The 13072-nt window shown below is 43.2% G+C and overlaps 1 protein-coding gene across 8 annotated transcripts in view; it reads right to left on the bottom strand.

The window, feature by feature from the left end:
- ARHGEF28 (Rho guanine nucleotide exchange factor 28) overlaps positions 1 to 13072 on the bottom strand; it is a 314507-nt gene that overhangs the window by 141786 nt on the left and 159649 nt on the right. For 7 of the 8 annotated variants that reach the window (XM_081232412.1, XM_081232406.1, XM_081232410.1 and 4 more), the window contains exons 8-9: positions 6388 to 6440; positions 5759 to 5819 (exon numbers count right to left, since the gene is read on the bottom strand). The exons of the other annotated variant lie outside the window; for it this stretch is intronic. In XM_081232412.1, the coding sequence (XP_081088538.1) occupies positions 5759 to 5819; positions 6388 to 6440 (114 nt within the window). The remainder of the gene's footprint in view (positions 1 to 5758; positions 5820 to 6387; positions 6441 to 13072) is intronic. 8 annotated transcript variants of the gene reach the window in all.

Genomic DNA, 13072 nt, shown 5'->3' with positions numbered 1-13072 from the left:
GCAGAGCAGGGCTCCCTTAAGGAGCTCTGTCATGGTCCTCAACCTTGGCTGTACCTGAGAATCACCTGGAAGCTTTTAGAACTCCTGCAACACAGGCTGCACTTCAGGCCAATTAGGTCAGACTTCTCTGGGGGTGGGACCAGGGCTTCAGGATTGTTTGTTAAAGCTCCAAGGTAATTCCAACGGGCAGGCAGAGTTCAGATAACAGAGTACTTATATTAATTAGCGACTCCTAATCTTAACTCACTTTCATTTTGCTTTTTGTTTTTAAACACATATTTGTGAGCAAAAACTAGGCAGAACATTAGATCTATCATTAGACCAGAGAGCTTCCTAGCCTTGGGACTTGTTTTAAAAAAAAAAACAAAACATAAAACAACTATGTTAAGTTATAAGAAAAGACGATAACATGAAGACATTACACATCCAATAAGACTTTAGTTCCTTCACATTTCCTTGTCTGTAGTATTATATTAACCTGAAAACCCCAAAGTTCTTTTTTAACTTACGGGATAAAAGTCTGTCAATAAATATTCCAATTGTCTAATTTAAAGAAAAATGCTTTATTCGCATTCCACAAGGAGAATTTTATCCAGAGAATGAAACCACAAATAGAAAAGGCAGAACACTCGTGATAAGAGAACCAAATTCAGCTTATACCACTTGGCAGAATTCCAGTGAGTTGGCAATTTCTTCTACCAAAACCAATTTTTAAAACCTCAACAACTGCAATAAGAAATTTTCATTGAAGTGAATGAAAGGAATAAAATCTGAATCAGAATTGTTACAAATAACTGTGCATTCCGAGTGATCTTCTTGGGATATTTCTCCAGCCCCAGCCCCTCTATTTCAAAACTGAAACTGGTAAGCTTTGGTTTGTGGTGGAAAGATGACCCCAAAAACAGAAAAGAAAAAAGAAGATAATCTACCCAAGACTTTTGTAGCCCAGGGCATAAAGAGAGACCTGCCAGAAATTAGGCTTGAAAACTTACTTTTCAGAAGGCTAAGAGCTCTGCTAAGGTTACCCCCTCTCCCTTTTTTTCCTTTTGTCTTTTCTTTCATGTTTCATGCAACAGTTCTGAGATCTCAACATAGATACACGAGTTACTAAATAATAACAGCCAAAAGAGGGCCAGCTTCCAGTGACATGGGTCCTAGATCTTAAGATTCCACATTTTGGATCTTGCTTCTGCAAATAAAGTTTCAAGATGTTTCCAAGCAACTTAAAATTGCTGTTTTATAAGGTTTTATAGCTTAGTAGCAACAATTCCATTTCCAAACTTTAAGTTAGTATAAGAAGAAAAGACTAACCTAATTAGTCCTACTTATTGGTGGTTTGCCAGACTAGCACTGTTGACTGCACCGTCTCCACCCAGCTTACTACCTAAATCCATGGGCCTGGACTCTCCCAGATACACCCACAAAAGCAGATCTTGGATAAAGAGTTCCTGCTGCCCCTAAGATTCTGTTCTGAGGGACTGCTCTTTGGATCTCCCAATCATTTCCTTCCAGTTTCCCTTCGGTGATGCTTTCCTAAGCTTCCTATGCGGGGTCTCTGTTTCTCTCTGTCTGGTTTGTGTCAGCTGGGTTGAGCACCCTGAAACACCTCACTTCCTACTGTTTGTTTCTGTTTCTGCTTCCTTCTCTTCCCAACTCGTCTGGATGAGTTTTTCTGGTATCAAGTCAGGTTTCCTTTCACATCCAGCCTTGGTTCATCTGTCTCCCTAGTGCCCACCTTCCCAGTCTCAACACCCACTAAGAGGTTTTCTCATATTACATATAAGTAATGAAGAGTAACAGCAAGGAAGTGACCCAGGGCATTAACCAATAACTGGGATTCGAGCCTCAGCATGTACTGACAATTGGGCCACTCTGTAAAATCAACAATACATATTATAAAAAGGAGGGTTTTGTTTTGTTTTGTTTTCCTGGTCGATAAACACTTGTGGAGAGAATCTATGACATTTTCCCTTCTTCATACAAAAGTAATCCACATTTTTCATAGAAAAATGTACAGCATCATTTTAAGCTACCTTCTAAAACGAAGCTTACTTATGGCATATAATGTGACATGAATAAAGCAGGACATAGAATTCTATTGTTTACATGATCACAACTAAGATCATGTAAACACACCAAAATTTAATAGTAGCTGCTTTGGGGGTGGCAGAATGATAGGGCTGTTTTTCTATTCTAAAATTTCTAATTTTTCTACTGTGAGCATTTATTACTTCTGTAATTACAAAAGACAAAATTAATTTATTTTTTCCAAAAGGCTTATTTAGTACAATATTACGCTTAGAACCTCCGGCACTTGCATCAAGCTCACTCTTCGCCAGCCAAACAGCAGATACGGCACCACTTCCTGCCCAGCACTTCACGGTACCGAGACTTCACAGGCAGGAGGTGGATGCCAGCCACTTCCACCACCACTGCCCCTAGGGTCTCTACCTCCTTACCACCTTCTCTCATGGGGAAAGTTAAACATGCTCACAGAGTTCTTGTCGTAACATGTCAGTTTTACCAATCCTTCATTTTTCCATCCAAATGGTCATACAATATACAGCTTTAGCCTGGTAAAATTCAAGTTATCTTCAGTCCAGTGCAGGCAGCGGCTGATAAATTACTGCAGGAAAGTCAGCTTCAATATGAGTGTCACTAAATCTGGGCTGTCCCATACAACCTCACTCACACTTGAATATCACTTGCTGAGAGAGCCCGAGTGTCACCTTCCAGGGGCTTCTGTAACCCACCTGAGACACTGGCACTCTTGTTTCACAGTCCTCAGGCACAAACTTAACTTTTAACTGGAAATCTGAATTTCTAATCAGGCACATGGCTTTATTTTCTTCAGATTCAACCTTTCAAAAGAAGAGTGTGCAAGACAACAACTAACCAAGCCGTTTCCGGCTTTGCCAATCCAGCGACAACTTATGAATCTTTGTTTGCAGCTGGTATTCCAACGGGGCAGCCAAAGCTCACCCTCTCCACTGTATTTCCCAGAGGTTGTCCACGTTTCCCACTAGATGTTCGCATCCCTTCTCCCTGGTACAACATTCACAGCTGTCCACTGTTGCGCTTCTATTCCTTAATCATATTTAGCCCCATATCCTTGAGCCAAATGGACCCTTCCTTTTAATTTCCATATTGACCCATTTCATTTACCTTCTCTTCTACCCTTTCCTCCAAATGCCTTGCCCTCTCCCCGCACCCTACCTGCCCAGAATGTGAAGGCACTGCACGCTGAGGAGTCTCACTCTTCACTGTGGCAGCAACAGAATCGGACCCCAGCGCTCAACTCATACCCTCCCCTTTGAGCAAAAGGCCAAGCCCTCACAGCTATCCACAGAGAGCGGGGCCCTCACTTCTGGACTCACCATAAATGTAATCTTACTATCACTACTCACTACTGTGGTGGTTCAGGGGCCCCAGCTTGGATGAGGTTACCAGCTGTGACCCACTGGAGACTTTATTCTTCCAATCAGTAGTCATTTTCAGTGTATAAACTAATGGTGAGTTGGTTCCTGATGCTGATGGACCAACGACAGCAATACAAAGGGAGCTTACTCTGGCGCTTCCCTGTCCAGTGCAATAAATAAAGTTCAAAGGCAGTTCCTCAGTCACACCGGTCACACATCACATGCTATACAGACATATGTGGCTACCTGGCTATATCTGAATAGTATAGCAGATACAGAACATGCCCATCATCACAGAAAGTTCCACTGGAACGGCGCTGATGTCGTTTACGAGATCGCACTAAACTCACATCACACCATTTTGAATAATACAAATCAGCAAAGACATATACCTCAATGCCACATTTATCAGCACTTCCTTAGAGACCAAGCAGAATATAAGCACATATAAAGTGGAACGGTTTAGAAGCGGCCATGGGGAAAAGCCATTTCCGGTTCCAGACGCCAGCTTACCACCTGATTCTATTACGTTCTTTGCATAAAATCAGGTGACCTTTTCTAATCCACCAAGTTTAAATGAACACCAAAGCCAGTGTTTGCACAAGGGATAACCATTCATAGACCTTCTCATAAATCACCGGATTAATGTCATACACGCTCGTCTCTCTCAAATTCTTTATCACATCCCTCCTCAGACACGACATTACTGACAAAACCCTCCGATTAGGTCAGGCTACTACAATTTCCATAACATGTGCCTTCTCACCCAGCAAGGATACCAGTTTGAGAACGGAGTGAACTTTTGAAGCCTAACATGAAAATAATCCTGCTATTTAAATACTTTTAACAGCCAACACTCCTCCCCCACCAGCAACTTGTCTCGGTAAACATTCTTCAAAGCGAACATGCCTGGGAGCATGATGCAATCTGGAGATGAGACATCCTGCATGTGTGAGCAGCAGCCAAGCTCTGGGCTTCAACAGCCCACGACAGTCATCCACGTGGGCACGTTTGCTTTCATTTCTCCTTCCACTTCCCCTCTTCTGGAAGTAAATCATTACTCTTACCTTATATAGCAGAAATATTAAAGGTGTGCACAAAGCCCGGTATGGTCTAGTTTCTATTCCAATTTCAGTAGTACCTCACACAAGGAGAGCCAGAAACCACCTCTGGCTTGTGGCCAAACTACAAGCAGCACAGCCAACCGATGCTGAGGGTGCTTCCTCCTCACCCTGCTTTATTCTTGTAACTGATTTGTTGCATGCCTGCACTCCCCAGGGAGCCCCCTGCACCGCCACGCTCCGCAGGCCACCCACCTTCGTTATTAAGCTCACCCAGGGAGCTGTCTTGCTTTTCCCTGATTTCACATCAGCCCAAGCACTTGGTCACTGCCATAGCCACCACCACACCCCTGCAACTCCTAAGACTGCTCTGCCCAGGCACCTTCCAGGTGTGTGTGAGCTGCTTCAGCTTCACTGAGCCTGAAGAAACCAACTGGGCAATTTCTGGATTATCTACCATCCAAGTGCCCAGACGAGGCATCTGCTGATAGCCCAGCCTGTGCATGTCCTCAAACCCCCAAGAGCTTCATCAGGCTCTAACTCAAAGGTAAGTCTGGAGCCCGCATTAGCCCTGAAGAATTAGAAAATGCCCCAGGAGGAGATTTGGGGAGGTGCCCCTTGGGGAGTGGTGAATTACAAGGCTTGTGAGCAGACAAGAATTCCCAAGGCCAAGGGGAGAAATACTTTCCCCTTGCCAAGGGAGCTCCTGGTTCCTTTGAAGGGACACCCACATCAGATCCATGTCCCAGGATAAGCGTCTGGTCTTTTCCTGAGGCCAGGGGATAAGATCACACAGGCTCAGCTCCAAGGGGCCCCCACCGGGTATCAAAATAGGATAGCAGTAAACTTGGGGATTCTGAGGCCAGGCAGGATGAAGTTATGAGTCTCAACTGTGCCATTTACCCTCTACCAGTGGGCTCAGTCACATCACCTGAAACGGAAGCTGGTAGTGCCTACCTCATAGGAATAACAAGGTAACATACGACAAGCCCCGAGCCAACATCTGGCTCAGAGTAAAACTGTCTTGAAAACCTTGGATTGCTTTCTTTGTTTTGATTTGTTTTGTTTTTTAGATTGTAAATGGAGACTGAATGCCTGAAGTCATAGTATTATAACTGATGCTGCAAAAAAATTTTACCTGTTTGGGTTTCAAGAAATAGACAAGGCTCCCAGGAAGGAAGATTTTATTTCTAAATAGATTTTCTTCTTGTCCCCTGCATACCTGGGTCTGTGATACCCCTATATGCATGCTGGGGGAAGCAATATTTTGGAACATACCCAAATATAGACTGTCCTGGTCTTCATGTTCATTCAGTTGAACCACCGGGCTTTTCACACACTGGAAAAGATAAAGTCAGGTGGCTTTTTTTACAAGTTACTTACTTGATAACAGTAATGTTTATTTTTGTAAATAAAAAACAACCTAAGAAAACATCAGTAAAGACATGATACATGTGTCACCACACATAAACAGAAAACTAGTCTTGTACGTAATATTAAGAGCTAGAAATAAGGGAAGAATCTGTCCCAAGCTGAAGCATGCCTAAAAGCTATCCATAGGTTATTTTACATTCAGAGAATATCTCCCAAGTTCATTCTTGCAATGGCATTGTTGGCAAACATCTGTAGATATCATCTTCAAGTACAAATTTTTGGAAAAGGTATACAGTCATCTTGCATATACAACTACGACCCAGAAAGACAGCTAGGTTTGCTCATTAAGAGTAGAGATCTAAAATTCGATAAAGGAAGCAATTTCAAGTTATTCTGAATGTGCCCTGGGACATATCCCTGAGGGGTTTTTTTTGCTTTGGGTTTTTTATCCTATGTTTATTACTGCTAGGTCTTCACTTCTACTTCAACTCTGGAGAGAAGCACAAAGATGAAAATGGGCAGGGAGTCATTACCTTTACATTCTCCTTTCCAGGCGATGATCTGCTGGACACTGAATTCTTAATCTCTGAAAAAGGAATAATTCTTATCAGGATCTGCTGATAGGAATTTCCATTAAAAAAAAAGGAAGAAGAATAAAAAGGAAAAAAAAAAGAAACTAGATGACAAATATAAATGAGTTGCTCAGAGCCATCTGTGTGGAGCTAGGTTTTAGATTAGGCTTCTTAAAAATCAACTCTCCGAAGAGCAGAGTATGTGATAACCTGACAGCCCATGCTCTGGTATTATTTGTGTGGACCAAGATGTAAACAAGCCCAGGAGCTCTCACAGGAAATCCTGAGGAAGTCAATGATTGTTAAATAAACAAATGCCCCTGATTCAGAAGGAAGGTTGTGCACTGACCAAAGCCTCTTCAAAACAGCACAGATTCTAAGGACATGACTCGTACCCACCTGAGGAAATCCCACATCTCCTTCCTCAAGTGCCACCGATTTCATGTTTCAAAAGAGCCTAATTCATTCTAGATGAGGTTTGGTTTTTCCCTTGCCCATTGTTTAATGTCAAGAACATCAGTATAGCCCTTGGGCTGGGACCTCAGACAGTGCCAGGCTCTGCACTAACCAGCCCCATGCACACCGGGGGCCTTTGCTCTGAATAGAGGCTTTCCTGGAAGCATCAGTGGTCGTGATGTTCTGGGATGAACAGAAGGTCCACTTAAGGTGTGCTTTTCTCTGTGTCTTGATTGATTGGTTTTCTTCCCAAATACTCAGTTGCCCGTAAACAAGAGCCAGCGTTATTGAAATAACCACCAAACGTAGGTGGAAAACAGGAAAACAGAAGTGTTGGGCATTCCTAACAAGGGCAGCTGGATGGAAATCTTCACCCTGAATTTGTATTAATATACAACACTGTGGGCCCAGGCCCTCCTCTCGACCCCTCAGCTTCCCTGCCCCCCAGGCCCTGCTGGATGCTAGTTCTGGGGAGCCCCTTAGTTTTCCCACCAGGTCCATTAACTAGGCATTCCCTCCTATACTTTGCCACTCCTATTAATTTAAGTCACGTGAGGCCTCAAACCTCCAAGTGGATTTATTCAAGCTCTTCTTACTGCCTGGCAACAATGCCAGTTTCCATCCATGTTTCTGCTTAGAAAAAGTATAAGGTTGGGCTTCCCTGGTGGCGCAGTGGTTGGGAGTCCACCTGCCGATGCAGGGGACGCGGGTTCGTGCCCCGGTCCAGGAGGATCCCACATGCCACGGAGCGGCTGGGCCCGTGAGCCATGGCCGCTGAGCCTGTGCATCCGGAGCCTGTGCTCCGCAACGGGAGAGGCCACAGCCGTGAGAGGCCTGCGTACCGCAAAAAAAAAAAAAGTATAAGGTTTTCGTTTAGGTGGCTTTCCATGATGAATCTTAACAAGGTAAGGATGGAGCAGAGAAGTCAACAAACACAAAGCCATGATTTTTTTTAAATCTGCATAACAATAACTTTGAATTTGCTTTACATCAAGCAAGTTAGTAAGATATCTGCCCTCCACAACAGTATATTGCTCTTGAATTCATAATGCACATTAGCTTCTATGATGAAAAATGAAAGGGTAATAGCCTCAATTTCATGTGGTCATGCCAACAGACCTCAACAGGGAGTAAGGACAAGGCTGTAGCTGACACCCAGCCTGGGCAGCTTGTGCTCCTCAGCATCCCCACCTACCTTTACATGCACACCCCACAAGAGGCCTCCAGGTGGCAGCAGAGTACCATCTGCAGAACAACTGGGCCCGCGATGGGAATGTCGAAATGAGACACCTTCACCCTTCAAAAAGCCTGCTGTTTAAGCACCGAAGTCCAAAACACTGTTAAGAGAAAGTTTTCATTCTACTGCACAGATGCAGAAAACGGATGTGAAGCATCTACTATAGTGTTTACCATATGGGAGCACAGCAGGTCTTCTGTTTTAAAATACATATACCCAAATCCTAAAAATTGGGTGAAGGAGGATAACTAGAACTAAAGTTTCAACAGACACATCTGCATAGACAGCAAGAGAGTCACACATATTTTTTTTTTTTTTTTTTTTGCCGTACGCGGGCGTCTCACTGCTGTGGCCTCTCCCATTGCGGAGCACAGGCTCCGGACGCGCAGGCTCAGCGGCCATGGCTCACGGGCCCAGCCGCTCCGCAGCACGTGGGATCTTCCCGGACCGGGGCACGAACCCGCGTCCCCTGCATCGGCAGGCGGACTCTCAACCACTGCGCCACCAGGGAAGCCCCCACACACATTTTTATTGCCCATCACTGGATATTCCTTTAGAGACATTTCAGATCATAGGCTTTTAAATGATAACAATTCGGGGCTTCCCTGGTGGCGCAGTGGTTGAGAGTCCGCCTGCCGATGCAGGGGACGCGGGTTCGTGCCCCGGTCCGGGAAGATCCCACGTGCTGCGGAGCGGCTGGGCCCGTGAGCCATGGCCGCTGAGCCTGCGCGTCCGGAGCCTGTGCTCCGCAATGGGAGAGGCCACAGCAGTGAGACGCCCGCGTACGGCAAAAAAAAAAAAAAAAAAATCTGCACTTCTAAATAATTCTGTACCTACAGCACTGATGCAGAAGAATAATACACATTTTATTCAAGACTGCTGATGAAGAAGGCTCTATGGTCAGGTAATCCACCTATAACAACAAAGGATGTGTTCACCCAGTAATATGTTCAGAGTCCACCCCAGTGGTATATTCAGATTCCAGCTCCCTACCCCTCTCAAAAGGCTAGTCTTCATACACTGCCAGCCTACATTTTCCTTACAGTCTAATGCAATTTTGTTCAATATTCAAACAAATACTACAAACTATGTTAAAATAGACATCTTCATAAAACACATAATCATTTTAAAAACAACTTTCAAGGTTATAAAACTATCTCAAAATCATTAAAAATATTTGTGGGACTTCCCTGGTGGCACAGTGGTTAAGAATCCGCCTGCCAATGCAGGGGACACGGGTTCGAGCCCTGGTCCGGGAAGATCCCACATGCCGCGGAGCAACTAAGCCCGTGCGCCACAACTACTGAGCCTGCGCTCTAGAGTCCACGAGCCACAACTACTGAGCCCACGAGCCACAACTACTGAAGCCCGTGCGCCTAGAGCCCGTGCTCCACAACAAGAGAAGCCACCGCAGTGAGAAGCCTGTGCACCGCAACGAAGAGTAGCCCCCGCTCACCGCAACTGGAGAAAGCCCACGCACAGCAACGAAGACCCAATGCAGCCAAAAAAAAAAAAAAAAAAAAAAAATTGTGACAGGATAGTCATGTATCTTTAATTAATCTAGGATGATACAGAACTATATCTTAGAGCTTTTAAAGAATTTGGCACTCCTTCCACCAGAGTTTAATTAAATTGCTCCAGGAGAGTTTCTGCTAAATGACGAGGATCCTTTTACACTCACCCACTGCACCACCAACTGCACAGTGCAATCAAACCACTCATTGCTATAGCAACCTTCAGCAGATAATGATATCAGTAACCCCAAGCTATTCTGTTTTAAAGGTCTATTAATCTCCCCTTCAAGGCCTACCCAGAAGTAAGGATCTCCACCTCCTAAATCAGATTTGCCAAACATCATAAACATGTTTTTTATTGCCATACTATAATGGATCAAGAAATAATCTCTAATATTCATGTTCACCAGGGACACTGCACTAGCAAACAGCGTAAGATCAATACCAGTGTCTTGTTAGGAAACAGATTAGCCTAATAGAGCTCAACTCTGTGCACAAGTCATACCGTCTCCTTTTGAGAAATGGGACCATGGAGGCTAGACTTAAGCAAAGAGAAAGCTTACATGGAAAATACAGGGTGCTCAGTATTCTCCTTCAGCTACAATTTGCTGTGTCATCTGACTCCTCCCCCAGGAAGGAGGCGAAAAGGATCTCGATCAGAGCCAGCCAGACAACTACTGCTGCTTCACCCCGACCCTCAGGTTCAGCTCTCCAGGATCAAGTCCCCAGCTGGGTTAGACATGCAGGGCAGCATCAGAAGCACAAAGGAAAACGCGGGTCATGCTCTCAGCTTGCTCTGTCTGCCCCACAAATGCCCAAAGGGACTCATAGGGTAGTTCGCAGTCTTTGAATGAATCCTCTTCTCCCAATGGACTATTAGCTCTGGGAAGGCTGGGTCCAAATCAATTTAAGCCCAACACCTGTATCTCCAGGGCCAAGCAGGGTGCCTAGCATATTACAGATGCTGAATAAATGTTTCTCTCCTCGATGTAGATCTAATGGCCCAAAATAACTGATGAGATGTAATATAGATCATTAGGGACAAGAAAGGGAAAGTTGTTTACTTTATTAAATTACTAATTCAAATACTCCAATACCGGTGCTATTTCATCACAGCTTCTGAACTGCCAGCTGGATGAGACAGATGAATGCTTTTCCCCTGGCTTCCTCCCACCCCTCCAGCTCTGCAAGCCCAAAAGTCACCCTTTCCTCTCTAGTTACGCATTGGATTTTCACTAAGAACTTCACTTCACGAGTCACCTTAATATCTTACCCTAGTGTGCATGTCTGATTCATAACTGCTAGAGAATTAAAATGGCAAAGGGAAAAAATTTGAAAAACCATCTACCACTCTCAATTCGCAGGCTATTATAACACTCTGATCTTTTGTTTCAGTATCTCAATTACTCCCTTTTCTTTTTTTTTAAAGGTGGGAATACTAATCCCACCTTTACTAATGATAGCTGTTGGCATTCCCAGTATAAATATGGACTGGGAGAAACAAAGAAGCACTTATCAATAGAAACATCAACATGAGCCCTGTTAGTCCATGAGTCCCAATGTTCCATATAATTTAACAAGCTCAACCAGGTCCCCAGTGATCCAGGCCCCCAGGACCAGCAGTCATGGAGAGGAGGTCAAGGCGAGAGAAGACCTCAAGCAACACAAAACGTGCTCTTTTACAATATAATTTTTACATTTCTACTCTGAATTCTTTCAGAAGAAAACTAAGACATCTTTTTTGAAATACGTAGTGGTTTTTTTTTAATCCAAATTATTGTGACACTTTTTTGAGTCACAAAAGTAATTAAGAAAACTTGAAAGGGACTGAGGAAAAAAAATCCATAAATCCACCATTAATGGTTTCGTATATTCCCTTCACACATATACACATATGTAATTGTATATTTGTATTTGTATATATATGTATGTATATACATATATACATATATGCATGTATATACATGTATATATATGTACGTATGTATACATATATATAACAGCTTTGAGGTATAATTCAATACCATACTATTCATCTATTTAAAGTGTACAATGCAATGATTTTTAATATACTCAGAGCTGTGCAATCATCACCACAACCAGTTTTAGAACATTTTCATCACCCTAACAAGAAACCCCATACCCATTAGTACTCGCTACCCATTTCTCCCCAACCACCACCGCTCCCACCCCAGCCCTAAGTAACCACTAATCTACTTGCTGTCTTAATGGATCCCATTTTGGATACTTCACATAAATGGAATTATACAATATGTGGTCTTTTGTAACTGGCATCTTTCACAAGGCATGTTGTCAAGGTCCATTTGTGTTATAATGTGTCCGTATCTCATTCCTTTTTATTGCCAAATACTACTCCATTGTATGGATAGATCACATTTTGTATATCCATTCCTCAGCTGATGGACTTTTTGGATTGTTTCCATTTGGGGCAGTTATGAATAATGCTGCTTTGAGCATTTGTGTGGAAGTTTAAGGAGATCTATGTTTTCATTTCTCTTGAGTATATATCTAGGCGTGTCATCACTAGGTCACATGGTAACTCTATGTTTAATATGCTTTTATAACATGGATTTTTTACATCTAGAGTGTGCACTCTCTCCCACCTTCCCCACCCCCCATCCCCATAAAATCTCAAGATATCACCCTCAGCCCCAAAATTTGGTGGCAACTATCAACTAAGCAGAAGCTCTAAATCATTATACTTCAAACTGAGGTCAGGACATAATTTTTCTAATTTATTCAACTGCTTGAATAAAATGAGGCAAAGTCATCTTTCAACAATATAAACAAGATTCAATTTTCTCTTGGAATACTTTTATGTCCCTAAGATTTCTTAGAGTCTATTTAAATTCAGGGGGAAAAACTCCTTAAATATACCTTCAACTTATTAGCTTATTTCAACTGTATTAGACTCCTCAGTTGATATGCTTAGTAAATGCTTGTCCTTCCTCCTAACCTGCTAATCAGACCCAGCTAGAACAAAGTATCCATAGCAGATGGGAGCAGAATCCGTTGTATCTAGGTGAATTCTGAGGAATCTGAGATTCTTTCCAGCTCAAACTAGGATTCTTTAATTCTGTGATGAACTGGGGGAGGTAAGGTGGAGAATTTTTCTTTATGTGTGAGAGAATACTAATATTATTATAACAATACACAAAATGAGCATCATATCAGCTTGAGATCTTATTTTGGCCTTTTAAAGATGAAACTCATTCTCTTCTGTAGGCAGGAGGAGAACATGGACTGGCAAAGTCAGTCTCCAGAAGAAACAGAGAGAAGACTGAGCCCCTCTGTCAAATGAAAGAAGCACAGGTGACTTCCTGGGGCTAGGAGGTACATTCTCCGGGTATGGAGTATAAGTGTCTTGCAAATGCCCAGGTACCTAGCTTCTAGGCGGGCAAGACTGACCAAGTCCTTG

The sequence above is a fragment of the Mesoplodon bidens genome (genome assembly GCF_964165515.1).
Source record: "Mesoplodon bidens genome assembly, chromosome: 4".
Taxonomy (NCBI): domain Eukaryota; kingdom Metazoa; phylum Chordata; class Mammalia; order Artiodactyla; family Ziphiidae; genus Mesoplodon; species Mesoplodon bidens.
The sequence above is the reverse complement of the archived record's forward strand: the minus strand, read 5'-3'. Positions and strand labels throughout refer to the sequence as shown.